Source organism: Symphodus melops (assembly GCF_947650265.1).
Source record: "Symphodus melops genome assembly, chromosome: 6".
NCBI lineage: Eukaryota > Metazoa > Chordata > Actinopteri > Labriformes > Labridae > Symphodus > Symphodus melops.
In genome coordinates, this window is record NC_136696.1 from 28,447,599 (window position 1) to 28,474,586 (window position 26,988).

Below are 26,988 nucleotides of genomic sequence, written 5' to 3' on the forward strand. Positions count from 1 at the left end.
CTTTGTGTTCGGATTTCACACCTTCAATTAAATACAGATTATTAATTATTAATGATATTGTTATTTAATTAACTAATTTTGAGACTGATATTTTGTAATATTTTGGTTGTTCCCTGTTTACAGGGTGGTGCCCCGAGGTTTATTAAACACAGTTTAATAACAATTATTGATTTAGATTAATAATTAAATAAACTTAATTATTAAATTTATTTTGACAATCAAATGTTACACCATAAAACCCAACATAACCGTTGGTCAGGTATTCGCTCCTGAAAATCCCCAACAGTTTTATTGGACAATAAATAATAACACTGAAGATCTGAGTTGTGTAGGGACTGGAGAGAGTTGTCTCACTTCAGACTTCAAACACTTCGTCATCGTAGGAACAAGGAAACTCTCCAGGTAAACAGCGTCACGTAAGCGAAGAACATTAAAAGCAAATAATCAACAAATAATCAGTCCAAGGACAATTTGTAGGATCTATATTGGGGTCAGTTGCCTTTATTTGATTGGCCGCCTGCCTGGAGGACTGTAACCTCCATGTATCAGATGTCTGCATTAATAAAATCTGGTATAAATCAGTGTTGTGATTAATCATTGACCATCAATGACGCAAAAAGGAAGGGTAGATGATAACTTGTCAGCAGACGTTTGATATGAGAAACACTTGTCATAAACACACACACACACACACACACACACATAAAGACTCCCATCTGAGCAGACAGGACTCGTGCATCCTCTCTACAGTAAGTATTAATTCATTATTTGTCATATGATCAAACGTAGGTTCCTGTGACATCCCTGCTTTTAGGACGGTGATATTTGAAGTCTAACAGTCGGTTCATAATGTTTAGATTTTGTAAATGCGACAGTATAGGGTTACTGCCAACAACGATTTGTTGTGTTCTTTTATACGATGACAATAAAGAGTCTTTCTACATCTATCTATAAATATTCAGCCACACGCTTCAGACACCGCCTCGACTGACAAATCCTGCAGTTCCTGGAGTGTCCACTAGAGGCTGGTTGCAGTTCCTGGAGTGTCCACTAGAGGCTGCAGCAGCAGCACAGGAAGTCACATACACACCCATTCAAACAGCCTGTTTTTACAGCAGACATGAACATGTTTACAGCCTGCTTCAAAAAACCAAATAGGTGTGATTAGCTCATGTCTCCATCCACACACACTGTACGGGGGGAATGTTTGGATGACTCAGCAGTTTTGATTGGATGAAGGATCAGAGTTATTCACAATAAGGCGTGTAGCTGAGCTGATTGACAGGTGGGCGCCGTGTAACGGTTTGTCAGGAGGCTTAAAACCCGCCTCAGCTCTCAGCCTGTCGTTAGCTTGACTCAGAGTTAGCCTGAGACAGCATTTCCAGCATGGCGGCTGCTGCTGATGAGCCTCCGGAGGAACCCGACAGGAACAGACGGAGGACGTCACTCAGGCTTCAAACATTCATATTTACAATCTATGATTAAAATGTCGACTTTATTTCTCAATTAAACATTGATTACACGTTTGGTTCAGTCTTTATTCAGTTTCAACCATATCAGTTAAACTCAAAAAGAAGTATAAATTCCATTAGATTCTGATTAATATTGATGAAATTTGTCCCTCCAGCTGATCATGGAGATCTATAAACCTTTCGTCATGGTCTACAAACAATTCGAAAGGGTGAAGTCCATCAAAAAACAACGGCCCGATCTTTACCAGACAGTTGAGACCCTGGAGAAACTGGTGAAATGTCTCGAACAAGAAGAAGTACATCAAGTTCCTGAAGATGTAAAAGAAGCTTTGGAGAAAATCAATGTGGTTCTGAAAAAGGCTGAGGCATCGATCCAGAAATTTAACAAAGCACCCGGGTTAAACCAAGTGGTGAACGCCGCCAACTACAAAGAAGAGTTTGACGACCTGAACAAAGGTCTCACCGATGCCTTTGTGACGCTATCTGCAGCTCTGCATGTTTACCAGAGCCAGAAGCTGGACGAGCAGGAGGAGAAGCTAGCCAGGCAGGAGTGGAGGCTAGCTGAACAGAAGAACAAGCTGGACGAGCAGGAGGAGAAGCTAGCCAGGCAGGAGTGGAGGCTAGCTGAACAGAAGAACAAGCTGGACGAGCAGGAGGAGAAGCTAGCCAGGCAGGAGTGGAGGCTAGCTGAACAGAAGAACAAGCTGGAAGCGCAGGAATACATCCTGCAGAGAATTGAAGTGATGTATGACACGAAAGCATATTACTGTATTCTGCAATGAGAAAGACTATTTAGCAAAAGGCACCCGATTAACTTAATGTGACGGCGGCGGAGGTTAGTGACGCTAGTCTGCCGTGGTGGAACTACAGTTTACAGAAAATGGACCACAAAAAGCTCATCTCAAAATGTTTGAGCCTTCTTACAGGTGAAATAATCCTAAAAACCATGTGGTGTGAATGAAAACAAAATGTAGGCTTTATTAGACACCAGGAAACTTCACTGAGATTGTTCAAGCTGGATTCCTGTCGACTGTCCTTTTTCTCCAATAAAGGCACAAAATGCCAAAAATCTTATCTCCTTTGGTAAAGGATGGTCGGGTGTTGAAGAGCGATCAAACGTTCAGTCCCTGTTTTCAAGCGTTCATTCATCGCTCGCTGTGTTTGCTGTCAAGAGTTAAACTTCTGTTCGTCTTCAGATCGACTGCAGCTCTCACAAACATTCAGGGAGTTTATATTCTCTGGAATCTGCTCTGATTCTGATTCTGTGTGTCCTCTTTGGGCTTCCGTACTCTCTGAATAAATTCAAAGTTTTTATTTTCTTCAGGACTTGAACAGAATGTTCAAAACACAAATATGAAATGAGATGTTCTGTCTAATCTGGTGTTGTAGTCAAAGACACACGAACTGAGACCAAGACTATCAACCATCATCCTTTTTTATTTCTTCTTTTTTTATTTCAGTTTCCACTTTTATTTTCCTGTTGTGACAGATGAGTTTGTTTTTTGTTCCTCAACAAATCAAATATCAAAAATGTGATTTTTTTTAAATAGAAAATTGATTTAACGTTAAAAACTAAACTTTTATAACATTCTGAATCTTCTGCACTAATAAATAATAAAACACGTTGTTTATGTTTTTATTTATTTAATATAAAAAACGTTAAACTTTATTGTTTATTTTTACAGTGTCATGAATATTAATTACACAAAGCTCTATGAACGTCAGGCAGGAAGTCCCGTCAAGCTGACGCTAATCTATAGACTGGTGTAGTTTTGAGTCCTAAAACCAGGAAGTGAGTTAGCATGTTAGCACCATGGGTTCCTAACTCTAAAAGTCAATGGGGATTTTGAATGTGTTTGTGTTTAGACACGTGAAATAAGGTCTGTGGTTAACACAAGCTGAAGAGATGTTGATGTTTTGTTAGACGAGATAAACTACATTACCTAAGACCCCACTTGTGACTTTTAAACGGCGGTTGCTAACGAGTAGCTAACTGAAACTACAGTGGTTGTTGCAGACATTAAACGTCATCACGCCATGAACTCTCTCCCTAATCCTCCTTACAGCCTCTAGTCATGTTTTTCAGTGCTCTTGCAAATATTAGGTTAATAAACAACTTATTAAGCTAACGTTAGCTAGCTTGTCAAATCCGCTGATTAGATCGATCAAGCATAACAGTCGTGACGTCAATATAAAGCAACCGCGGTGTAGTTAGCTAGCGCATAACGTTAGCTTTTTACTTCTCTCGGCTGCATTAACTCTTCAAACTTCATATAAATGATGTTCATCTGTAAAGATTATCCCGCTGAACAAAACAACAACGCAACAGAAACGTGTGTTTGACACACAGATTATTTTCTGCCATGATCCAAAATCCAATGCAAAAATCCCATAGACAAATTTACGTAGGAACCACCTTCGCCATTTTTTCGGATTGGCCTACAAAAATACGTCATTACTATACCAGACTATACCGGAAAAAAAGACCTTCAAAATAAAAGCCCAGCGTAAGGCTGCACAGATGATTTATACATTGACTGGAGCAACTTTCAGGCTCTATGGCGACTCAAAGTGCTCCACAAAAACAAACAGGAAGTGACACGGGCGGAGAGTAGAGACAAATAAACAACAAAACTGATCACCAAAATAATAATCATGTTACGTATATTCATTAGAAAGTGTTGCTAAACTTTGTAGAGTTTGGAAGTATTGTATTGTCTATAAACAAAGAACACTTCTGATTATCAGGCTCACTGAGATTACTTTAAAGAAAAAGTATTCTTAAATTAAAGTTAATATGTTGATTTAAAATAAAAACTCCAAAACAAAGTCATTAGATGCAGCAGAAACTTTATTTTCCTCTTAAAGAAGTTATTATAACAGATCACATAATGTTTGATTCTATTCATCAATGCAGTAAAGTTGGTTTGATTTAGTTCTTGAAAGTAAAGTGACTCAAAAGAAAAACAAATACAGGAAATAAGGTAACATGTATGTCAACAAATAAACACAATCACATCAATTGATGAGTTCTGAAATAGTTCTATTCAGTGTGACTGACAGGAGAGATGATCAGAGGAGCAGAGTTTTTACCACCATCGTCATTTCGGGGATTAAAGTATGGGTAGAGTCTCTCAGTGAAGGAGCAGCCAGTGAAGGAGCAGATCAGAGCTGCAGCATCGACGTCATAAAAGGAGACCACACCCTCCTCATAATCCACAAACACCCCCACCTTCTCAGGACCGGACTTCGGAGAGAGACGGACTGAAGGGCCAGCATTGGCTTTGTACTCATTTTCATTCCTCAAACATATCGTCCAGAAACCATTCCGAGGAGACAGAGAGATTTTTCCCTTCCTGTCGATCGATTCTGTGGCCACTCCTAAAGTCCACTCAGTCTTCCCTTTAACCTGAACCTCGAAGTAAAATCTGCCTGAAGAGAAACTCTGCTTTGATAAGACAATAGCACAAGTATCAAATCTCTTTGGAGTGTCTGGGAGATTCTTCTCTTCATCACCATGTTTAACTTGTTTTCCATCATCAGACAGGATGAGACTGGGATTTGCTGTATCAGGATCGAGTGTCACATCCACCTCATACTGCTGGACCCTCTTCAGCTCCTCCTTATAGATCAGCTTCTTCATCTGTTCACTGATGGTCTCTTCCAGCTGGCTCACAGCTCTCCTCACAGTCCCCTCATATGAAGGTGGATGGACTCTGACTCCAGTCCAGTCCTTGGTGGGTGGAGCAGCGTTCAGTGATGTGAAGTTTTGGAGGAGGTGGAGCTGGTCTTCAGAGCCTGAGAGCTGCTTCACTTCAGTGCTTCTCTTCTCCAGCTCAGAGATTTCCTGTTCCAGCTCTTTGATGAAGCCTTCAGCCTGTTTCTCCGTCTTCCTCTGCTTCTCTTTGATCGTGTCGATGAGCTCGGCCTGGCTTCTCTCAACAGATTCTTTCAGAGCGGTGAAGACCTGAACACCTTCTGAGATCTCTCTGTCTGCTTTCTCATCACTGAGCTCCACTGAGTGTTTGATCTCCTGAATCTTCTGTCGTCTCTTCTGGATCATCTGCTGAATGTCAGCCTCTGTCTTCCCCAGCTCGGCCTTCTTTCCTTCATATTCTTCTTTCAGAGGAACAACATCATGAGTCTTGTGGTCTAAAACAGTGCACAGCATGCAGACACACATCTGGTCGTTCTTACAGAACAGCTCCAGCAGTTTGTCGTGCTTCTCACACATCCTGCTTTCCAGGTTCTCTACGGGGTTGATCAGCTGATGTCTCTTCAGACGTGACATGGTCAGATGATGCTTCAGGTGAGTCTCACAGTAAGAAACCAGACACACCAGGCAGGACTTCTGGGCCTTCAGTTTGGTTCCAGTGCAGACGTCACAGGGAACTTCTCCTGGTTTGGACCCGTGTTGCTCTGAGCTGCTGTTGGCTTTCTGTTGAGCTGACTGTTTGTACTGAGCAGCCATCTCAGAGATGAACGTGTTGACTTGTAGTTCTGGTCTTGAGTTGAAAACCCTGTTACAGTTGGGACACTGACAGGAGTCATTACTATCCCAGTGTGTCGTGATGCAGGCTTTACAGAAGTTGTGTCCACATGGAGTGCTGACTGGATCAGTGAACACATCCAGACAGATGGAGCACAGGAACTGATCTTCAGTCAGCAGACAGCTGGCAGAGGACATTTCAACAACCTGATGAATAAATAAAAATTCAACAAATTCAGACAGAAGAATTTGGATTTGTATAAATGAAGCTTGTAGGTGTGTAAAGATTAATCGTGAGGCAGTTAATAATCTACTCAAAGGTGTCAAGGTTCATATCGATACTCATCGGTTGGTTGTGACAAGCAGGCGTCACTATGGCAGCTGTGAAGCCCAGACCATACTAACAAGCAGGTTTGTAGCTCTGCTCTCCCAAACAAGTGTAAGAGCCAAAGAGATGAAGCGGTGCATCTGTGTTTTCATCGAAAAATCAATCAGGAATCTTTTTCAGTCTCAATTTTTCTTCAGTCACATTTTGTAAAATGCATCATGATAGAATCGTCTCATGAACCAAGTATCGTGAATCGTATCGGGAGTTGAGTAAGCTTCACACTCATTGTAGACAGTCAGGACTCAGAGACACATTTACACAGGACACACTGGAATTATGATTTCCATCCATGAGCTTATCCGGGGCCGGGTCGCGGGGGCAGCAGTCTAAGCAGAGACGCCCTGACTTCCCTCACCCTGAACACTATCTCCAGCTCTTCCGGTGGGACCCCACAACGTTCCCAGGCCAGCCGAGAGACATAGTCTCTTAAAAGCCTCGGGTAGGTCGACCCCGAGGCCTCCTCCTGGAGGGACATGCCCAGAACACCTCCCTAGGGAGGCATCCAAGGGGCATCCGGACCAGATGCCCGAGCCACCTCAGCTGACTCCTTTCGATGTGAAGGAACAGCAACTCTACTCCGAGCTCCTCCCTGGTGACCGAGCTCCTCACCCTATCTCTAAGGGTGCGCCCAGCCACCCTACGGAGGAAGCCTATTTCAGCTGCTTGTATCCAGGATCTCGTTCTTTCGGTTGTGACTCAAAGCTCATGACCATAGGTGAGGGTAGGAACGAAGATCGACCGTGAAATCGAGAGCCTTGACTTACGGCTTAGCTCCTTCTTCATCACGACGTTCCGCTATAGCAACCGCATGACTGCAGACGCTGCACCGATCCGTCTGTCGATGTCACGCTAATTCCTCGTGAATAAGACCCTGAGATACTTGAACTTCTCTACCTGGGGCAAGGACTCCCCACTGACCCGGAGAGGGCAAGCCACCCTTTTCCGGTTGAGAACCATGGCCTCAGATTTAGAGGTGCTGATCCTCATCCCAGCTGCCTCACACTTGGCTGTGAACCGCCCCAGTGTGCGCTGAAGGTCCAGGTTTGATGGAGCCAACAGGACCACCTCATCAGCAAAAAGCAGAGACAAGATCCTGTGGTTCCCCCAGATTCTCCTCTCCAGTACCCTGATGTAAACAATCCAAGGGAGACTGAGGAGTGAGATTCTCCGATAGTTGGAACACTCCCACTGATCAACCATTCCAGAGGCACTGTCCCCGAGCCTCTGCCTCCACAGTGGAAGACGTGACAGTGGGATTGAGGAGATCTCGCCGGTATCTCTCGACCTCCCGCACAAGCTCAGGCTCCCCCCCACAGTGAGGTAGTATTTCATGTCCTACCAGTCAGAAGATTTCTGCGGGGATAGGGTCGCCGAGGCCCTCGCCTTAAACTGCAGTCTGATCCACACTGCACCTGACCCCTACGTTGTCCTCTGTGGGTGGTGGATCCACACGAGGACGGGCTCGCATCGCCCGTTTGGGCTGAGCCCGGCCCGAAGCGCACGGGGAAAGGCCCTGTCACCAAGCGCACTCTAACGGGCCCCACCCTGGAGCCAGGCCTGGGTTTGGGGCCATGCCGGGCAGCGTTGTAGTCCCTGCTCTGCCGCTCTTGATGGATGGATGGATAGATGGATAGATGTATAGATGAATAGATAGAGAGATAGATACTTTCTTGATCCCGAGGGAAATTCAAGGGCGTAGTTTGAAGGATTTACGATTTCACGAGAGGACACACAGATAAAGACAGATAAAACAAAGTGCTGTAGACTCTCTACTGAACTTTAAATCACTGAGCGACTCCAACCCAGTTAGGCTAGTTAGCTTGTAGCAAAACCAGTTTATCCGGTGGTTTCTCCGGGATGGCTAAATATAGCGCTGTTATGTGACAGAATCAACTTAACCACGACTAAGACTTTGTAATGAAATATGGTTTGTCGATCTGTACTGTGTTTTTGAGCAACAGTAACAACCGAATTTTCGCCTGGGATTAATAAAGTAATCCTGAAAAGGTAAAAGGTTAAAAATGTTGTAATTCTATTAAGATTATTTTAGCTGTGACTCGTCTGGGTGCACTCTATTCTTTGGCTTTTATTTCTGTTTAGTGGTCGAGTTAAAACCTCCTCTTCACTTCAGTGTTTTGGGTTTGTAGTTCAGTGTACTCACCAGAGTTTGTCAGAAAAACCTTCAGTTGAATTTGTCTTCAGAGAGAAACAGTCAGACTCGTCTTGATGCAGCTCTGACGCAGACTAACTTTAACTTTCATTTCAGAGAAAATCAGATGTTGTAGCCCCTCCCCTTTTTATGTAACTCCTCCTCTTTGAGTGTAGCCCCTCCTCTTTTTCCTCAATATTTAAAAATGTTTCTCAGTATGCATAATGACATTTTTCCCATCGTGTCATTATTTCTCATGTCTGACTCTAATCCACTTCCTTCACAAAAGAGTTCAGGGAAAGTTATTTGAGGACTTCCTGAAGTTGTCTTTGACCGTCTGTATAAAACTTCTCTTCAAACTTTAAACTCTCTTTTTGCCTGTAGTTTAACTCTAGTTGTTTTCCAGACGGTATACCCTTTTTTCTTTCTGTGTAAAATGTTTACTGATGATATTACAGGAGAGAGAGTGAAGCAAAAGACTTTTTTCATGTCCATTCAAATGGACGCCACGACAATATGGGCGTAAAATCTCATAAATATCATTAAACTTCTAACACATAACATACAACACCATACTTTTTATAGGAGGCTGACAACATAGTTATTTTACTTTAAAATATTAGGAACTGGAACTTATGCTGGAGAAGACGTCAGCTTGTGGATATTTCATGTATTTTAATTTTCGATGTGCAGCTTTGAAATGGTTTCGGTGTGTACTAAAGAGGTTCATTAGGCCTACTGATGATATCTTATAATGTTTGTTTTTAAAGGCCAGGAAGGTGAAATTGTTTTACCTGACCAGTTTCGGCTACTGCAGCCTTCATCGGGGGTGTCACGTGATGTTGTTGTGACCTCGTCTGTGCTGATTTATGTAGATTTTGCCATCCCACCTGACATGATCATGATGGGATGTGCTCCTTCTACAGAGGCACCATCGAGAGCGTCCTGACCAGCTGCATCACTGTGTGGCTGGGCAGCTGCACTGCTGCCATCTTCTATCTTGTAAAATCTCTCCCAAACCTTCACATTTCAAATCCTTATATGCAATCCAGAGAGGAGGTTACCTTACAGTGACAAATGGTGATCTTTACATGACAATAATACTTTGAAGTTATCCTGTCCTTCTGGAGACAGTGACTCTTTGCTGATACTGAAATGACATCTGTATTTACATTTGTATGGTACTGTCTGAGTAGCTCTCTGACACCTCTGTTCTTTCAGACCATTTGGTGGCTCCTGGAAGTCTATGTAATTTCTCACAGGTGTCAGCCGGAAGTTTCTCCCGCAATGCCACAATGTCCAGTTAGATTCTGGGATCAGTTTCCAAAACAGAAAAAAAAAGAAACGTTTTTGGTAAAAACCTTTGAGACCAAATCTGAGCATGAAGCAGTTTAGTATGATAAATGAATCCACTCATCTTTATTAAACTTATTTAATGCAAGTGAACACACACACACACACACACATATGTAAAGTAAAATAAATAAACATGGGTGTCATAGTGGGCGGGGCTAAATATTTTGAAGATTTGAAACTCAAAAACACAGAAAACAGAAATCCTCTGCTCCCATTATTCTATCAGTTTATGTTTCTAATGATCAGAAATGACAGGGAAACTCCTTCACACTGTTTTTATTACATTAACACATTTTAATCTGTGCGCTGAGCTGCACACACCGACACGTTTCTCCCTTCTTTATGTCTGAAGACATTCACATTAAATCTCAATAGGAAGTTTAGTACGGATGTTTCCTGTTTTAGTTTTTAAACGGAGGTCCAGTGGAAATGCACGCGACTTGTTTGTGTCAATATGACAATATGCACAAGCGTCTGTAAATCTGGAAGATTGTTCTGGAAGTTTGAAAATGAGCTGAATGTTTTGTGGCTTCAGGAGAAAGAGAAGGAGAGCATGGACAGCACCAAGTGGGGCGTCTCCATCTGCACCGTTGACGGACAGAGGTGAGTCCCACTCGTGTGTTTAAAGGGTTATTTCACCTGTTAAAGTCAGTTTGTCTTCGTGACGTCTCTGTCTTTGTCTCAGGTTGTCTCTGGGAGACTGGGCTGGCTCTCTGCTCCTTGGCGAGGTGTCATGGCCGCTGGTGTACGGCGTGGTGGTGGAGCAGCTGGACGCTGACCTCGTCCACAGATACGTCGGCATGGACGGTTACTCCAGATACGAGTCTCCCTTCACTCTCACTAAAACAGGTCCAGGATCAGTCAGGGCGCTTTTCTTACTCATCTCATTTCATGTGTGGAGAAGTGTCTCCGTTCAGACTGACATTTAAACTTTCATCCTCAAACTTTGCAGAAGTTCAGGAACTGAAGTGAAATCAACGTTTTGCACTGAATCGTTTTTTCACTTGGACTCGATCTGTCCAGCAGAGGGCGCTGATGTTGAGTCCTAATCTGTTTGCAGGGGTTCCTCACAGCCCGCTGACTGAGACAGGAGCCATCGTCACCACATCTTTACTCCAGGTAACTCATCCATCCAACAATCTACCCATCCAACCATCATCTAGTGATGTCACTTCCTGTTTCCTGTGTGTCTCCAGCTTGCAGGGAGGCTTTCTGCAGAAGAAGAGGAGAAATATGACTCAGTGAGTGACACAAGGACTTGAACAGGTTTAAACACACTGACTGTTTATTTGTTTTTGTTGATTTATTTGTGTGTGTTTGCAGGTGCTGAACGTCATCCGACGGCTCTGCAACAAGGAGCACGCCAACTTGAACTGCAGCAGGTAGAGCGCCTGCTGACACCAGAGCAGAGATCATGTCTGAGGATAGCTTCCCTTACATTCTGTATTTCGCTGCTTCATAAATATCGTTTGTGTAGCTCGGACTGACATATTAAAAATACATTGGACTGCAGTACTGATTTTAAACACTAGGGGTCAGAGTTACGTACTGCTCCTTTAAGGTTTTGTCTTTGTAGTTATCAGAGCAGCAGGAAGGACAGCGTCAGACTCCACGCACTGTCGTTTTACCTGCAGGAGAAAAAGGTGAATCATCTTTTTATAATATTTATAGATTTGACCATGGCTGAACCTCCTTGTCTCGTCTCCTCGTCTCCTCCCCTCGTCTCCTCTCTTCTCCTCGTCTTTTCCTCTCGTGTTGTCTCCTCCTCTCGTGTTGTCTCCTCGTCATGTCTCCTCATCTCCTCTCCTCCTCTCCTCGTCTCCTCTCTTATTCTAACTGTTTGCTCTCCTTCAGTGTTTTCCAGAAAAAGTCGACATTAATGCTGCTCTGGAGCTCATGCTGCAGGTACACACACACTATATACACACACACACACACACACACACACACACACACACACACACACACACATTCACACACTATACACACACACTCGATGTTGGAGATCTGAGAATCTTATGGTGCATTCAAGTGACGTGGGAATAATCTGAAGTCAATTTGCGATCAGAAATTTTTTTTGTAAATAATATATAATAATAATTTAACAGAAACAACGACAGAAAGAATTTAAATAATGAGATTAAATATTCCCTCGATGCCGCCTGTCTCACAGTGCTCCTCCACCGAGATCACCTGTGAATCAGGAGCAGCCATGGCCGCGTCGTTGGCCAATGGGGGTCTCTGCCCTCTGTCAGGTGACCAGGTGGATGGAGCACGCTGTCCATGATGCAGGTGGCGGGGATGAAGGATTACTCCTCAATCTTCCACTACAAGGTCGGATCAGCTTTACCTCTGTTTGAGTCCCCACAAAGCGTGTGTGAGACGTGGAGAGGGTCCCCACAAAGCGTGTGTGAGACGTGGAGAGGGTCCCCACAAAGCGTGTGTGAGACGTGGAGAGGGTCCCCACAAAGCGTGTGTGAGACGTGGAGAGGGTCCCCACAAAGCGTGTGTGAGACGTGGAGAGGGTCCCCACAAAGCGTGTGTGAGACGTGGAGAGGGTCCCCACAAAGCGTGTGTGTGATGTGGAGAGAGTCCCCACAAAGCCTGTGTGAGACGTGGAGAGGGTCCCCACAAAGCGTGTGTGATGTGGAGAGTCCCCACAAAGTGTGTGTGTGATGTGCAGAGAGTCCCCACAAAGCGTGTGTGTGATGTGCAGAGAGTCCCCACAAAGCGTGTGTGTGATGTGGAGAGGGTCCCCTCAAAGCGTGTGTGTGATGTGGAGAGGGTCCCCTCAAAGCGTGTGTGTGATGTGGAGAGTCCCCACAAAGCGTGTGTGAGACGTGGAGAGTCCCCACAAAGCATCACTGCTGTAAGTTCAGCTCTGTTCTCTCTCTGCAGACTTCAGTCCTGGCCGTGTGCAGCGCTCACGACGTCCTGCTGGCGGTGGTTCCGGGTGTTTTGGGTCTGATGGCCTTCCCGTGGAGGGCCGTCCACTTCTGTCAGGTGTTTAAAACTCGCTTTAAACTGAAAGACTTCACATCCAGCACGATCATATGGAGCAAAGAAAAGTTTCTCTTTATTGATTGTTTTTGTCAAAGCATCTTTGAATATTTCGAACAGTGTCTGATGATTGTTATGATATAAGAAGTGAAGGATTGATTGAGATTCATGTTGTGACTCTACATGTGTTTCTGCAGGAGCTCATCTCCACGTTTCAGCTGCACAGCTTTGACATCCGGACCCCGTTCAGACAGATTCTGGCCTACAGACAGTGGAAGGTGGAGTCTGAGGTAACGGGCTGATGTCTGATTTCACTTCATATCTCAACACAACAATCATGAATATAACATCTGATCCTCTGTGCAGGGATACCAGGTCATGAACGTCCTGCTGGCTGCGTTCAAAGGAGACGTGAAGGCTCTGAGGAGGTGAACTTAGACTCTGTCATCAAACGTTAGAAACAATCACAGTGAGACATTCAGGCTCCGTCTCTTCTTCTGTGGTGTCGTGTAGGTACTTCCTGTCCGGAGTGGACGTGAATGCTGTGGACTATGACGGCAGGTCGGCTCTGCATGTGGCGGCTGCTGAAGGTCACACAGAGGTCATCCGCTTCCTGCTGGAGAACACGGGAGCAAACCCCGCCCTCAAAGACAGGTGAGACTCCGACTGAAGGAAAGCTCCTAAAAGAAGAAGAAGAAGAAGAAGTTGTTGTTGATGTGATTAAAGTGTAAACTGAAGGATAAGAAGTGAAGACAGCGTGTCCCCTCAGGTCACGCCCTCCTCACCTGCTTCTTCTCGTCTTCGTCCCCTGAGCTCATGTTGGGAGGGAAGTCTCTGTGTGACGATGTAGTTCTCTGTTTCCACCAGGTGGGGGAGCTCTCCCCTGCAGGAGGCCAGGAGACACAACAAGGAGGCTGCAGTCCAAGCTCTGCAGGGAGCCATGTGAAGTGTAAGACCTCGGAGTGAAAAGTCTAAAAGCTGACATGATGAAAGAGGTGCAGGTTTGAAGAGCGATCAAACGTTCAGTCCCTGTTTTCAAGCGTTCATTCATCGCTCGCTGTGTTTGCTGTCAAGAGTTAAACTTCTGTTTGTCTTCAGATCGACTGCAGCTCTCACAAACATTCAGGTCGTTTATATTCTCTGCAATCTGCTCTGATTCTGATTCTGTGTGTCCTCTTTGGGCTTCCGTACTCTCTGAATAAATTCAAAGTTTTTATTTTCTTCAGGACTTGAACAGAATGTTCAAAACACAAATATGAAATAAGATGTTCTGTCTAATCTGGTGTTGTAGTCAAAGACACACGAACTGAGACCAAGACTATCAACCATCATCCTTTTTTATTTCTTCTTTTATTTAAGTTTCCACTTTTATTTTCCTGTTGTGACAGATGAGTTTGTTTTTGTTCCACAACAAATCAAATATCAAAAATGTGATGTTTTTTTAAATAGAAAATTGATTTAATGTTATAAACTAAACTTTTATAACATTCTGAATCTTCTGCACTAATAAATAATAAAACACGTTGTTTATGTTTTTATTTATTTAATATAAAAAACGTTAAACTTTATTGTTTATTTTTACAGTGTCATGAATATTAATTACACAAAGCTCTATGAACGTCAGGCAGGAAGTCCCGTCAAGCTGACGCTAATCTATAGACTGGTGTAGTTTTGAGTCCTAAAACCAGGAAGTGAGTTAGCATGTTGGCACCATGGGTTCCTAACTCTAAAAGTCAATTGGGATTTTGAATGTGTTTGTGTTTAGACACGTGAAATAAGGTCTGTGGTTAACACAAGCTGAAGAGATGTTGATGTTTTGTTAGACGAGATAAACTACATTACCTAAGACCCCACTTGTGACTTTGAAAGTTTTTACGCGAACTTTAAACGGCGGTTGCTAACGAGTAGCTAACTGAAACTACAGTGGTTGTTGCAGACATTAAACGTCATCACGCCGTGAACTCTCTCCCTAATCCTCCTTACATGTCATGTTTTTCAGTGCTCTTGCAAATATTAGGTTAATAAACAACTTATTAAGCTAACGTTTAGCTAGCTTGTCAAATCCACTGATTAGATCGATCAAGCATAACAGTCGTGACGTCAATATAAAGCAACCGCGGTGTAGTTAGCTAGCGCATAACGTTAGCTTTTTACTTCTCTCAGCTGCATTAACTCTTCAAACTTCATATAAATGATGTTCATCTGTAAATATTATCCCGCTGAACAAAACAACAACGCAACAGAAACGTGTGTTTGACAGAGATTATTTTCTGCAATGATCCAAAATCCAATGCAAAAATCCCATAGACAAATTTACGTAGGAACCACCTTCGCCATTTTTTCGGATTGGCCTACAAAAATACGTCATTACTATACCAGACTATACCGGAAAAAAAAGACCTTCAAAATAAAAGCCCAGCGTAAGGCTGCACAGATGATTTATACATTGACTGGAGCAACTTTCAGGCTCTATGGCGACTCAAAGTGCTCCACAAAAACAAACAGGAAGTGACACGGGCGGAGAGTAGAGACAAATAAACAACAAAACTGATCACCAAAATAATAATCATGTTTCGTATATTCATTAGAAAGTGTTGCTAAACTTTGTAGAGTTTGGAAGTATTGTATTGTCTATAAACAAAGAACACTTCTGATTATCAGGCTCACTGAGATTACTTTAAACATAAAGTTTTCTTAAATTAAAGTAAATATGTTGATTTAAAATGAGCAAAAACTCCAAAACAAAGTCATTAGATGCAGCAGAAACTTTATTTTCGTCTTAAAGCAGTTATTATAACAGATCACATAATGTTGGATTCTATTCATCAATGCAGTAAAGTTGGTTTGATTTAGTTCTTAAAAGTAATCTGACTCAAAAGAGAAACAAATACAGGAAATAAGGTAACATGTATGTCAACAAATAAACACGATCACATCAATTGATGAGTTCTGAAATAGTTCTACTCAGTGTGACTGACAGGAGAGATGATCAGAGGAGCAGAGTTTTTACCACCATCGTTATTACAGGGATCAAAGTATGGGTAGAGTTTCCCAGTGAAGGAGCAGCCAGTGAAGGAGTAGATCAGAGCTGCAGCATCGACGTCATAAAAGGAGACCAGACCCTCCTCATAATCCACAAACACCCCCACCTTCTCAGGACCGGACTTCAGAGAGAGACGGACTGAAGGGCCAGCAAGAGCTTTGTACTCATTTTCATTCCTCAACCATATCGCCCAGTAACCATCCTCAGGAGACAGAGTGATTTTTCCCTTCCTGTCGATCGACTCTCTGGTCACTCCTAAACCCCAGAAAGTCTTCCCTTTAACCTGAACCTCGTAGTAAAATCTGCCTGAAGAGAAACTCTGCTTTGATAAGACATTACAGTACTTCGTAAATCTCTTTTGAGTGTCTGGGAGTTTCTTCTTTTCATCACCATGTTTAACTTGTTTTCCATCATCAGACAGGATGAGATAGGGATTTGCTGTATCAGGATCGAGTGTCACATCCACCTCATACTGCTGGACCCTCTTCAGCTCCTCCTCATAGATCAGCTTCTTCATCTGTTCTCTGATGGTCTCCTCCAGCTGGCTCACAGCTCTCACCACAGTCCCCTCATATGAAGGTGGATGGACTCTGACTCCAGTCCAGTCCTTGGTGGGTGGAGCAGCGCTCAGTGATGTGAAGTTTTGGAGGAGGTGGAGCTGGTCTTCAGAGCCTGAGAGCTGCTTCACTTCAGTGCTTCTCTTCTCCAGCTCAGAGATTTCCTGTTCCAGCTCTTTGATGAAGCCTTCAGCCTGTTTCTCCGTCTTCCTCTGTTTCTCTTTGATCGTGTCGAGGAGCTTGTTGAGGTTTCTCTGCACCGTCTCCATCAGAGCGGTGAAGACCTGAACACCTTCTGAGATCTCTCTGTCTGCTTTCTCATCACTGAGCTCCACTGAGTGTTTGATCTCCTGAATCTTCTGTCGTCTCTTCTGGATCATCTGCTGAATGTCAGCCTCTGTCTTCCCCAGCTCGGCCTTCTTTCCTTCATATTCTTCTTTCAGAGGAACAACATCATGAGTCTTGTGGTCTGTGACTGAGCACAGCATGCAGACACACATCTGGTCGTTCTTACAGAACAGCTCCAGCAGTTTGTCGTGCTTCTCACACATCCTGCCTTCCAGGTTCTCTACGGGGTCGATCAGCTGATGTCTCTTCAGACGTGACATGGTCAGATGAGGCTCCAGGTGAATCTCACAGTAAGAAACCAGACACACCAGGCAGGACTTCTGGGCCTTCAGTTTGGTTCCAGTGCAGACGTCACAGGGAACTTCTCCTGGTTTGGACCCGTGTTGCTCTGAGCTGCTGTTGGCTTTCTGTTGAGCTGACTGTTTGTACTGAGCAGCCATCTCAGAGATGAACGTGTTGACCTTCAGCTCAGGTCGGCTGTGAAAAACCTGGTTACAGTTGGGACACTTGTACGGGGCGTTACTATCCCAGTGTGTAGTGATGCAGGCTTTACAGAAGTTGTGTCCACATGGAGTGCTGACTGGATCAGTGAACACATCCTGACAGATGGAGCACAGGAACTGATCTTCAGTCAGCAGACAGCTGGCAGAGGACATTTCAACAACCTGATGAATAAATAAAAATTCGACAAATTAAGACAGTAGAAGAATTTGGATTTGTATAAATGAAGCTTGTAGGTGTGTAAAGATTAATCGTGAGGCAGTTAATAATCGACTCAAAGGTGTCAAGGTTCACATCGATACTCATCGGTTGGTTGTGACAAGCAGGCGTTACCATGGCAGCTGTGAAGCCCAGACCATACTAACAAGCAGGTTTGTAGCTCCATTCTCCCAAACAAGTGTAAGAGCCAAAGAGATGAAGCGGTGCATCGGTGTTTTCATCGAAAAATCAAAGGAATCTTTTTCAGTCTCGATTTTTCTTCAGTCACATTTTGTAAAATAAATCATGATAGAATCGTTTCATGAACCAAGTATCGTGAACCGTATCGGGAGTTGAGTAAGCTGCACACTCATTGTAGACACTCAGGACTCAGAGACACATTTACACAGGACACACTGGAATTATGATTTCCATCCATGAGCTTATCCGGGGCCGGGTCGCGTGGGCAGCAGTCTAAGCAGAGACGCCCTGACTTCCCTCGCCCCAAACACTATCTCCAGCTCGTCCGGTGGGACCCCACAACGTTCCCAGGCCAGCCGAGAGACATAGTCTCTCAAAGCTTCGGGTAGGTCGACCCCGAGGCCTCCTGCTGGAGGGACATGCCCAGAACACCTCCATAGGGAGGTGTCCAGGGGGCATCCGGATTAGATGCCTGAACCACCTCAACTGACTCCTTTCGATGTGAAGGAGTAACAGCTCTACTCCGAGCTCCTCCCTGGTGACCGAGCTCCTCACCCTATCTCTAAGGGCGCGCCCAGCCACCCTACGGAGGAAGCCCATTACAGCTGCTTGTATCCGGGATCTCGTTCTTTCAGTCATGACTCAAAGCTCATGACCATAGGTGAGGGTAGGAACGAAGATCGACCGTTAAATCGAGAGCCTTGCCTTTTGGCTTAGCTCCTTCTTCACCATGACGGTCTGATACAGCGACCGCATGACTGCAGACGCTGCACCGATCCTTCTGTCGATGTCACGCTAATTCATTGCGAATAAGACCCTGAGATACTTGAACTCCTCTACCTGGGGCAAGGACTCCCCACCGACCCGGAGAGGGCAAGCCACCCTTTTCCGGTTGAGAACCATGGCCTCAGATTTAGAGGTGCTGATCCTCATCCCAGCTGACTCACACTTGGCTGTGAACCGCCCCAGTGTGCGCTGAAGGTCCAGGTTTGATGGAGCCAACAGGACCACCTCATCAGCAAAAAGCAGAGACAAGATCCTGTGGTTCCCCCAGATTCTCCTCTCCAGTACCCTGATGTAGACAATCCAAGGGAGGCTGAGGAGTGAGATTCTCCGATAGTTGGAACACTCCCACTGATCAACCATTCCAGAGGCACTGTCCCCGAGCCTCTGCCTCCACAGTGGAAGACGTGACAGTGAGATTGAGGAGATCCTCGAAGTACTCCTTCCACCGCCTGACTATATCTAGCCGGTACCTCTGGACCTCCCGCACAAGCTCAGGCTCCCCCCCACAGTGAGGTAATATTTCATGTCCTACCAGTCAGAAGATTTATGCGGGGATAGGGTCGCAGAGGCCCTCGCCTTCAACTGCAGTCTGATCCACACTGCACCTGATCCCTACGTTGTCCTCTGTGGGTGGTGGATCCACATGAGGATGGGCTCGCATCGCCCGTTTGGGCTGAGCCCAGCCCAAAGCGCACAGGGAAAGACCCGGTCACCAAGCGCACTCTAACGGGCCCCACCCTGGAGCCAGGCCTGGGTTTGGGGCCATGCCGAGCAGGGTTGTAGTCTCTGCTCTGCCGCTCTTGATGGATGGATGGATGGATACTTTCTTGATCCCGAGGGAAATAGGGATCAAGGGCGTAGTTTGAAGGATTTACGATTTCACGAGAGGACACACAGATAAAGACAGATAAAACAAAGTGCTGTTGACTCTCTACTGAACTTTAAATCACTGAGCGACTCCAACCCAGTTAGGCTAGTTAGCTTGTAGCAAAACCAGATTATCCGGTGGTTTCTCCGGGATGGCTAAATATAGCGCTGTTAACATGTATGTGACAGAATCAACTAAACCACGACTAAGACTTTGTAATGAAATATGGTTTGTTGATCTGTACTGTGTTTTTGAGCAACAGTAACGACCAAATTTTTCCCTGGGATTAATAAAGTAATCCTGAAAAGGGAAAAGGTTTGAAATGTTGTAATTTTATTAAGATTATTTTAGCTGTGCATCATCTGGGTGCACTCTATTCTTTGGCTTTTATTTCTGTTTAATGGTCGAGTTAAAACCTCCTCTTCACTTCAGTGTTTTGGGTTTGTAGTTCAGTGTACTCACCAGAGTTTGTCAGAAAAACCTTCAGTTGAATTTGTCTTCAGAGAGAAACAGACACTCGTCTTGATGCAGCTCTGACGCAGACTAACTTTAACTTTCATTTCAGAGAAAAACACATGTCGTAGCCCCTCCCCTTATTGTGTAACTCCTCCTCTTTGAGTGCAGCCCCTCCTCTTTTTCCTTAACATTTAAATATGTTTCAGTGTGCATAATGACATTTTTCCCATCCTGTCATTATTTCTCATGTCTGACTCTAATCCACTTCCTTAACAAAAGAGGTCAGGGAAAGTTATTTGAGGACTTCCTGAAGTCTGTATAAAACTTCTCTTCAAACTCTCTTTTTGCCTGTAGTTTAACTCTAGTTGCTTTCCAGACGGTATACCCTTTTTTATTTCTGTGTAAAATGTTTACTGATGATATTACAGGAGAGAGAGTAAAGCAAAAGACTTTCAACACCGGGTCACACGTCTTTGATTTATTCAAGTTCAGGAATGAAACACAAATTTGGAAGAACTCAGGTGAAAATCTAGTGTTTTTATATCTATGAACGTGCTCACTGAGCATGTCCGTCCCTTAACTCCATCTTGGCGGAACCAAAAACAGTAACTTTAGTTCCACATAGAAATGTAAATATGTTTAACCCGACCAAGTATTAAGGCGATATTCTGAGATTTGTAAACCTAGACCAAAGCGACATGACAACAAAAAAACCACCAACAGAAAGACAGCTTCTTTTTTTTAATAAACATTTTAATTAAATTTCAAACAGGGAATAACAAAGTCCAATTTTCTTATCAGACATAGATTCTTATACTTTACATACATAATGACAGAAATAGAAATAGCCAAACAGAACATTAAACACAACAAAAAAATTAAAAAAACAATAATTTAATCAACAATTATCTCAATGAACTTAAAAATAATAAATAAATAAATGTAAATAACTTGTTGGTTTCTGTTCCACCAGTTTTAGCAGAACATGACCAAAGTAAATTTCTCCACTTGCAAGATGAATAAAGCATTATCTTATCTTAAGTACATTCAAAAATAGACTGGAGGGACTTTAACACGTTAATTACGATTAATTAATTACAAGAAAATAACGCGTTACATTTTTTAACGCATTTTATCACAGTTTGTTGATAAACAGCGCCGGTAGCTGTTTATGAGATAGTTAGCTTCGCGTTAGCTAGCTTAGTACTAGCTTTTCGCTAGCTTCGCGCTAGTTTAGCCACAAGTAAAAACAAGAAGCGTTTGCAGCCTAAACGCGACCAAATGACCGTCTTCAGGACCAAAATTAGTAATTCAACGTCTGATTAACTTACAAATTCACTCACTAAAGTGATTGCTCTGGACTGTAGATCACTATTAGTAGTAGAAGATAAGGGGTTAGAAAATGTGCTACAGATAGCAACGTGTGAGCCAACTTTCCAGCTGCTGAGCAGAAAAACTCTTTAAAACAAGATCCAACAGGGTTATGAAACTGAGAAGCAATTAAAATTGTATACATTGCATTCATACATCCTCCAAAATCCATTTAGATTGAGAAGTGTTGCTTTTTAGGGCAACTATTGTTATGCACTTAAAATGTGATTAATTTTGATTAATTAATTAGAAAGCCCTGAGTTAATTCGTTAAAATGTTTTAATCAAGTCCTACACCTAAGATAGACGCAACAGCCTCCCCACATCTCCAGCAAGAGTCTGTAGGTATCACAGTCTATGGTAGGTATTAGTTTCCACTTGTTTGTTTCCAATTGCTGAGGCGTCCGATGCCACCTGTGAATTTTTTTCTATTGCATGAATCGAACTGTTGAATTGTGGTCTAAATTATTTCTTTAGTTATGAACTGTGTTTTAGAGCAACGGTAACAACTGAATTTCCCCCTGGGATTAATAAAGGATTTCTGATTCTGATGTCCTGGCCACAAGGTGGCAGTGGCACTCCACATAAAGTTCATATTTAAATTGAATTACTCCAGTTTCTTCAATGGACACCTGGATTTTCAGCAGAAAAAGATTTTTACCACACATTCAATGTGAGAATCACAAATAGATAGATTCAAATATAGACGCATAAATGTTCATTTGATGACAAATTAAAGTTTAAAATAGAAGAGTTTGAGGTGTTATTGCAGAGGCTTGGTATGGATGACTAACTGGCTTGATCTGAGGTTTATTGCTTTTCAGTTTGGTCGCATACGTTGGGATGAGAAACAGCACATTATGATCTGAGTTAGATTTTGGTGTGACAAGCTATGAGTAGAGATCTGCACACTTGTAAAAACATCTGTCTCTAGTCTCTAAGTGAGCGGAGTAAATATCCCAGGCATGTTTGGGAAGAAGGAGCTCCTAGTGCATGAATATATGTGTTCAAATGTTCTGCAATATTAAAGTGTAACAGCAAAAAAAATCTCTGGTCATATTGCCCACTACCAGGGTCCATCAGGGTCTTTTCCTTGCTTTACAAACGAAAATACCTTTGGCTAACATAACTGATTACCGATGCATTTTGTGGAAACATAATCTGGTTCGGTTTGATCCCACTTGTTTGGGGGGAGATAGTTAGGATTTGGGTCACCGACCCACAGAGAACATCGTTGGAGAAACCGATGTGGGGCAGGGTTCCCTGTTGGTAAGGGGAGGTGAATTGGTTAAAGCCAGGATTTCCACTGAGAAAACCAGGGTTCCAGTCCAATGGGAAATTGGATGGTCCAAATGAAGGCCTTGGAGTCAAAGGAGTGCTGGGAGACACCAGAGCTGTGGGAAGAGATGCTGGATTTGGGGCAGTAAATGTAGGAATAGGGGCTCTGCTTTTCACTGGTCCCCTTAGTGAAAGAGTGTCGTATACCCTGTTCATCATGTCCCGCTGCTCGATCTGAAGAGCCCCAGACAACAAACTGAAGTCATCAGAGAGTTTTTTGTCCAGCTTGTTGAACTTCTCCTCGTGGCTGCTGGACTTCAGGAAGCTCGTAAAACGTTTAGTTTGGTTGAATCTCGTCATCCACTCTTTGACAGACTCCAGAGTGCTGCAGAGATCCATCAGAGCTTCTTTTACAGAGACAGAGATTTCACAAGCATCACTTTGTTGGATCTGGAGCACCAGTCTCTCTATCAATCTGACTTTATTGGCGAGAACTTGGCAGCGTTCTTTGTTGGCCTTCACATTCTTAGCCATAGAGTAGATGGTCTTGAATAGGGAGAAGACGTACTCTATGAACGTGGGAATAACCTGTGAAGATACAGAGGTCGTTAGTTTGTGGTGAGTGCTAAACATACATCTGCATGATGGGAACTATAATGACAGAAACCAAAAACCACTGTCTTTTTAGGTCAGGAACCTGAAAGTGTTTCAGGTGCAAAGCATTTTCTTTTAGCAAAATAAAGTAAATCTCAAATTTTTTTGAAGGCCCTGCACAGTCTCTCTAAACCAAAAAAACAGCTTTCATATGGAACAGGAGGAAAGTACCTGGTCAAACCTGAACAGGTAAAAAGAACTCCACCCTTACCTCTGAATTCATTAAGGCAGCCATCTTGGATCAACTCTCTGCAGCAGGGTTTCCTCTCCACGCTGCAGGTCTTTGTGGTGAACAGTCCTCCGACAAAGAGCAGCTGTAGGGATCCAGCGGTGAAGACGGGGATGAGTGGAGTCGTCCACCACCAGCTGAAGAAGAAGAAGGAAGTAGTTATGGTTCTCTCTCATGCTGCTGAAGCAACAGAACGTGTGACGTTTAGTGACTATGAGGGTGATTTAATCTATGATTTGAACTCATTTATGTAACTATGTAAGGGCCATTAAGACTCCATTATCAACTAGACAATTCCAGCAGAAATTGTGAGGGTGGTTGCCGTCTGTGTTTCTGAGTTATACTGCAGTAAGACTGTTGAACTGTAGTCAGCTAACAGCTAAGACAGAACTCTGTCCCACTGCGATGGTCCCACTCAAATGATGATGTCATCACTCTGTGAATACCTGCTGCTCACTGATTGGTTGACATTCAGCTTTGATCTGCCAAACTGCCAGAACATTCCATCAATGTATTTGAATGGGCTTACCACTGCTCGCAAAACCTTAAATATCTTAAAAACTAAACATGGTATCACCGGTCCGTTTGGACTGTGAGCGACAGCACAAATAAGCGCACGTTTTGATGTATTTTATTTTTATCTAACATTCAGACTGGGACCACAGTGGTGATTTTAAAACATGAGTAAAAACTGTGAAATTCTGGAGGTCAGTTAGAGTGAGAGCCCAATGTGTGTGTATGTGGTGACTGTCAAACAAATGTCTCCCCTGGGAGACTGAAACATTTTATGTTTTTACTTTTTGCTTTATGAGTGAGAGGACACTCAGAGCTTTATTTTGATGTATTTTGGTTGTATATGTGAGCAACAATGACTTCAGGATGGCGATTTACAAATATGTCTCCAAAACTGAAGTTTTTGGCAGTTACACTCGAGGATTTCAAATTTTGCCATCTACTTTGAATGGGGAAAAATTTTGGCAAAATTTTTGTCACTTAAACTCGAATTGTGTCCAAACCGTGTGCCCGAGGTTTCCAAAAAGTAATAGCACACTTTTTGGGGCAGAGCCGGTCGTTTTGATACCTTTTCTTGTGTGTGTGGCGCAAACGCTGTGGGAGGAGTAGCGCGGCCCGTTTTGAGGATATAATAAGACGAATAATAATATTGACAATAGTAGTAGTGTGGTTTGCCTTTCAGGCAACCACCCTAGTTAAGTGTTCGTGCAAAAGTTGAAAGCCAACATCCTGCAGTGTGCATCTATCAGGCCACCCACCCTCTCTCCAACCCCACAAATACCACGCAGTCCCTTCAGTCAGGCATGCAGACACCTGATGAGATTACTTTTTTCTACAGTTAAATTGTATTTCTGTAACTGGAAGTATCCTTTTGTTTTGTTTTTCCAGTGAGTTATCTTCATTTGTTTTGGCTTGCTGCCCGAGTTAAACTTAAGAGAAAATCTAGAGGATTTCCAAGAACAAACGATGAATCATGCCGATGAATCTTTCTCTTAGCTCTTAAAGGGTGGAAGGTATTTAAAGGTATCGAATGTAAAAATGTTGGCGTCTGTCCTGAAAGTATTTGACTTCAGAAATAGTCTAAAATCTGAAAGTGTGAAATTTAATTTACGTGCACACTTTGCAGCCCACGACTTCTAAAACACGCTGCTCTAGACTGACGACTGGAGGTGGTTACACTTTTTAAGGTTACAGTTGTTTTGTTTAGTTTCAACCTCTAATCTTAATGAGGTTAAATACATTAGAAAAAAGAGAAGGATACAAGGCAACACTAACCATGGACCAACTTTATCTTCATTAAAACTTAACAGTACTATAAGTGCAATCAAAAGTTAATAAAGTTTCCTTTCCTAAAGCTGTTCTGTTTTAGTGTAGAGAAAACTAGATCTTCTCCTTAAGCAAAATAATCCTTGAAAAAAAATGATGTAAAAATAAATATTCAGAGTTTACCGACATTTAAGCTAAGAAAGTTCAGTTCCGTAAGAAAAGATGGAAATCTTTCTTACCTGTTGGTCGATGAGAGCACCTCGTCTGAATCAAGCTGTGACAGGCAAGTGAGTGAAAACCAAAATAATTTTCTTTTATGCTCCTTGAAATGAATGAATGTAATCGTCTTTTATACTACTGGAACTTCCCTATTCCTGTCAAAACGTTTACCTGAAACATTCCTGACACGTGTTGTTCCAGCACGTGCCAAACATCAGGGCAGCTTTCTTCCGTAAACTTGATTTTCCAGTTCATTATTACAGTCAGAGCTCATATGAGAGTCTGAGAGAGCGTACAAACATTAACCTTCATCCAGAACATAAAGAATCAATGCTGACAATGTTTTCAACACAGACCAAAGCTACATGACAAGAAAAACCATCAACAGAAAGACAGCTTCTTTTTTTAATAAACATTTTAATTAAATTTCAAACAGGGAATAACAAAGTCCAATTTTCTTATCGTACATAGATTCTTGTACTTTACATACATAATGACAGAAATTGAAATAGCCAAACAGAACATTAAACACAACAAAAAATAATAAAAAACAATAACAATTTAATCAAAAATGATCATAATGAACTTAAAAATAATAGTGCACACACTGTTTCCCCAAGGTAAATAGAGCTGTCCAATATTCAAATGAATCAAATGACTCAGTTGACCTCTTAAGTTACAGAAAATGATAGCCAAGCAATGAAAGGGCCACGTGTAAACATATACTGGTCCAGCTTGTCCAACAGAGAATATATTACTCTCTCATAAGTATTTAATTGAGTTGAGTCACAGTTTTGGCCCATATTCTTCATGAGGAGGCGAGTGTTTCCTCCAGAAGTATTCGTTTAGCTGTTCTAAAAGCCAAAATAATCCATTGTTTTTCAAAAGAGGACAAGTCACAGTCTGTAAGGTTTGTTGTCGAGCCCAGGATAACAGATAGCAGAGACTTGGAACTTCTTTTTAAGTACTTTGTAAATAACTTGTCGGATTCTGTTCCACCAGTTTTAGCAGAACATGACCAAAGTAAATTTCTTCACTTGCGAGATGAATAAAGCATTATCTTATCTTAAGTACATTAAAGATAGACTGGGGGGACTTTAACGCGTTAATTACGATTAATTAATTACAAGAAAAATAACGCATTAAATTTTTTAACGCATTTAATCACAGTTTGCTTGATAAACAGTGCCGGTAGCCGTTTATGAGATAGTTAGCTTCGCGCTAGCTAGCTTAGTGCTAGCTCTTTGCTAGCTTCGCGCTAGCTTAGCCACAAGTACAAACAAGAAGTGTTTGCAGCCTAAACTCGACCAAATGACCGTCTTCAGGACCAAAATTAGCAATTCAACGTCTGATAAACTTACAAATTCACTCTCTAAAATGATTGCTCTGGACTGTAGATCACTATTAGTGATAGAAAATAAGGGGTTAGAAAATGTGCTACAGCTAGCAACGTGTGAGCCAACTTTCCAGCTGCTGTGCAGAAAAACTCTTTCAAACAAGCTCCAACAGGGTTATGAAACTGAGAAGTAACACTGCATGCATTGTATTCATTCATCCACTAAAATCCATTTAGATTGATAAGTGTTGCTTTTTAGGGCAACTATTGTTATGCACTTAAAATGTGATTAATTTCGATTAATTAGAAAG

At 42.8% G+C, this 26,988-nt stretch overlaps 2 protein-coding genes, 2 long non-coding RNA genes and 1 pseudogene across 5 annotated transcripts; 2 read left to right on the forward strand and 3 right to left on the reverse strand.

Moving 5' to 3' along the window:
- The first annotated feature begins 474 nt into the window (after positions 1–474).
- On the forward strand, positions 475–2,540 carry LOC306825476. The gene is made up of 3 exons (XR_013779270.1): positions 475–749; positions 1,628–2,016; positions 2,143–2,540. It is a non-coding gene; the product is annotated as an uncharacterized lncRNA (long non-coding RNA).
- Positions 2,541–4,481: 1,941 nt separating this feature from the next.
- Positions 4,482–8,670, reverse strand: LOC306825196 (E3 ubiquitin-protein ligase TRIM21-like). The gene is made up of 2 exons (XM_079345792.1): positions 8,511–8,670; positions 4,482–6,168 (listed from the first exon to the last, which is right to left on the reverse strand). Exon 2 carries the CDS (start codon positions 6,157–6,159, stop codon positions 4,516–4,518), a length of 1,644 nt encoding a protein of 547 aa, XP_079201918.1. The 5' UTR covers positions 6,160–6,168; positions 8,511–8,670; the 3' UTR covers positions 4,482–4,515.
- A 1,638-nt stretch (positions 8,671–10,308) lies between these two features.
- LOC306825802 (glutaminase liver isoform, mitochondrial-like) lies at positions 10,309–14,204 on the forward strand (annotated as a pseudogene). The gene is made up of 13 exons (XR_013781748.1): positions 10,309–10,457; positions 10,540–10,703; positions 10,915–10,973; positions 11,051–11,095; positions 11,178–11,236; positions 11,431–11,497; positions 11,709–11,759; positions 12,028–12,188; positions 12,753–12,857; positions 13,052–13,144; positions 13,221–13,282; positions 13,368–13,508; positions 13,722–14,204. The product of XR_013781748.1 is annotated as a glutaminase liver isoform, mitochondrial-like (transcript).
- A 1,400-nt stretch (positions 14,205–15,604) lies between these two features.
- LOC306825519 (E3 ubiquitin-protein ligase TRIM21-like) lies at positions 15,605–19,871 on the reverse strand. The gene is made up of 2 exons (XM_079346313.1): positions 19,819–19,871; positions 15,605–17,467 (listed from the first exon to the last, which is right to left on the reverse strand). The coding sequence occupies exon 2, from the start codon at positions 17,456–17,458 to the stop codon at positions 15,815–15,817; it is 1,644 nt and encodes a 547-aa protein (XP_079202439.1). The 5' UTR covers positions 17,459–17,467; positions 19,819–19,871; the 3' UTR covers positions 15,605–15,814.
- A 1,094-nt stretch (positions 19,872–20,965) lies between these two features.
- LOC306824963 lies at positions 20,966–25,440 on the reverse strand. The gene is made up of 3 exons (XR_013779198.1): positions 25,362–25,440; positions 23,326–23,480; positions 20,966–23,048 (listed from the first exon to the last, which is right to left on the reverse strand). It is a non-coding gene; the product is annotated as an uncharacterized lncRNA (long non-coding RNA).
- Between the last annotated feature and the right edge of the window lie 1,548 nt (positions 25,441–26,988).